This window comes from Coptis chinensis, chromosome 4 (assembly GCF_015680905.1).
Source record: "Coptis chinensis isolate HL-2020 chromosome 4, ASM1568090v1, whole genome shotgun sequence".
NCBI classification, from domain to species: Eukaryota; Viridiplantae; Streptophyta; class Magnoliopsida; order Ranunculales; family Ranunculaceae; genus Coptis; species Coptis chinensis.
In genome coordinates, this window is record NC_141459.1 from 1,808,811 (window position 1) to 1,811,778 (window position 2,968).

The window sequence follows — 2,968 nt, forward strand, 5'->3', positions numbered from 1 at the left end:
TATTTTTAAATGCACCTGTTAATCTGTTATCACCAAATGACTCGTTTTAACTAGTTTGTTGTAGTGGTGTAACTTTTGTTCAAGTTACAAAATCAGGCCAATATAAGTAATAGGCTCTCTGATCAAAAGAAGTATAGGCTCCATTTGGAATTGCTGGAATAGTTGAACTGCTTGCCTCTTAAGATTTTGAACTTCTCTATACATGTCTGAATTGCTGTTCATGGAGTAATTCTCCAAAACTTTTAAACTCAAGCTTCTTTCCAAAAGTCTACACGTCTGAATTCGGAATTCGGAATTGCTGTTCTGCAGACAAACTTGCACATCTGAGTCCCAATGATCATTGCTACTTTGCATTACGTACAATGTCAGCAATGTCTCAAGGAGCCCTCAACTCTTGAAATGAATATCTATCTATCTCGTCCCTCAGCAATGTCTCAAGGAGCCCTCAGCTCTTAAATGAATATCTATCTATCTCGTCCCTTGACTCTGTCGTCTTTATGATGATTTCATCATTCTATAATATCAATTGAACTTCTTTTCTTTTCCTGAGAGTCCTGACAAGTATATAACATTTGAACTACTTGAGTGGCTTCATCTTCAAATTACGAGGCATGATAAACTCCATAACTCAGATTTTCTTTGACGATTTCCGCAATTGCTTCATTTGCTTTATAAAATCATTACTCAATCTTGCACTTTGAAGTTTGAACTGGTTCTTTTTAGTTTATTTTTTAGGATTATAGAACTTGATCTCAATCAACAGTAAGTAATATGCTTACTAAATACAGATTACATCACAAATCAGTAATATGCTTACTGAGTACAATTATATTACAAATCGTATTACGGAATAACAGAACTCATGCAGGTCTCGGTGCACAACAGAACTACCGTCCACCACCACCGGATCCGCCGCCAGCTCCAACACCAACACCATTACCAGCGCCAGCACCACCACCACCACCTACTCCGATGCCAATGCCAATGCCGATTCCAATACCTCCGCCACCCCCACGACCTCCACCCGCTCCACCTCCTAAACCTCCACCACCACCAGCACCACTTCCTAAACCTCCACCACCAACACCACCGCCTGCACCAAATCCACCGCCTTGGCCTCCTCCAGCACCCCCGCCTCCACCTCCACCCCCACCTCCGCCTCCACCACCTCCAGCACCTACACCCCCACCAGCACCAAATCCTCCACCATGACCTGATCCTCCACCAACACCACCACCACCACCACCGCCTCCTCCACCTCCACCTCCACCTCCAAGACCTCCACCTCCTACACCACCACCTGCTCCAAAACCTCCACCGTGTCCAGATCCACCTCCAACGCCACCTCCACCACCACCACCTGCACCGCCACCTCCTCCAATGCCTCCTCCAGTACCACCACCTACACCACCACCAGCTCCAAAACCTCCACCACTTCCAGATCCACCTCCAACGCCACCTCCACCGCCTGCTCCTCCACCTCCTCCAATGCCTCCTCCAGCACCACCACCTACACCACCACCAGCTCCAAAACCTCCACCACTTCCAGATCCACCTCCAACGCCACCTCCACCGCCTGCTCCTCCACCTCCTCCAATACCTCCTCCAGCACCACCACCTACACCACCCCCAGCTCCAAACCCTCCACCTCTCCCGGAACCTCCACCAACACCACCACCTCCTCCACCCCCGAAACCTCCTCCGCCTCCAGTACCACCACCTGCACCTCCTCCAGCACCAAAACCTCCACCACGCCCACCTTCATATCCTCCTCGACCACCACCACCACCAAATCCTCCACCACGCCCACCTTCATATCCTCCTCGACCACCACGTCCACCATAACGTCCACCACCATAACGTCCGCCACCACATCCTCGACCGTAGCGACAACCACCGTCGTCATATCCTCCATCACCAAATCTAGTAACTTTGACTTTTTCATCACCAAGAGTAAGTACACTAAATTGCAAGGCGATGCTCAAAAGAAGCAACACATACAAACATTTGTGAGAGAGACCCATGACTCAAACTCACTTTCAGATTCACGCCAAGGCAGGGATGTCTCAATCTCCTTTTCACAATCTGCTTGTCCTGATCTTCTCGTTTTATAAGCTCAATCCACTTGAACTACTGAACAGTAGTCCACTCCATGCATTAATGAGTGCATATTAACATATATCTATGAACCGCGTTGGAACGGTTGGGAATTTGGCGGGAGCATTAAACTATAGAAGAAAGTCAAATAGAGTAATATGAGTCAACACCGACGTACTACATCTACATCTACAGCCCCATTGGAAATGCCCTTGACGTAAAATTAATTTCTTTGAACTAATTTTAAATCACGCCAATAAAAAATTCACTACTTAGTGCTTAGGAGCGAAACCAACACACATCTATTATTTTTTAAGTATTGATTAATTCTAGTTAAATTAAATCTAACCAAATATTTATTTTATTTTCTCTCTAAATCATTTTATTTTTTCTTCACAATTTTTTTTTCTATAAAAATAAAGGAAAAAAAAAATATTTTTCAATTAAAAATTAAAAAAATTATGTTTCAGATTTTTCAAGGGGTTTTCCTTCATTCAATTACAATACGAATTTCTCAATTTTATTTTTTATTAGCTACTATCATCGGTATTTTGGATTGTAATAAAGTTGCAATTTGTAATTGCATTTACGTTTCTTTCAAAATTATGATAAAATTTAAGAGTTTTTTTTTCCCCATAAATGTTAGAGTAGTTTTTATTTTATTATACAAGGGGTTCTTTTTTTTTACTGACAAGAATTTTAAAATTTTCGTTGTATATATATTTTTTATGGAAAAACAAATAAATGAAATATTTGTAGAGAAAAAAATGGAATGATTTGAAAATAGAATAAAATAAATATTTGGTTAGATTTTAATTAAGTAAAGTTAATAATTAGTTAAAAAGATAGTGGATCGCTTAAGAGACTTTTC

General features: G+C 42.0%; 1 protein-coding gene across 1 annotated transcript; it reads right to left on the reverse strand.

The window, feature by feature from the left end:
• Positions 1–696: 696 nt before the first annotated feature.
• On the reverse strand, positions 697–2,153 carry LOC147501107 (uncharacterized). The gene has a single exon (XM_086606146.1). The coding sequence runs from the start codon at positions 2,022–2,024 to the stop codon at positions 888–890; it is 1,137 nt and encodes a 378-aa protein (XP_086462272.1). The 5' UTR covers positions 2,025–2,153; the 3' UTR covers positions 697–887.
• Between the last annotated feature and the right edge of the window lie 815 nt (positions 2,154–2,968).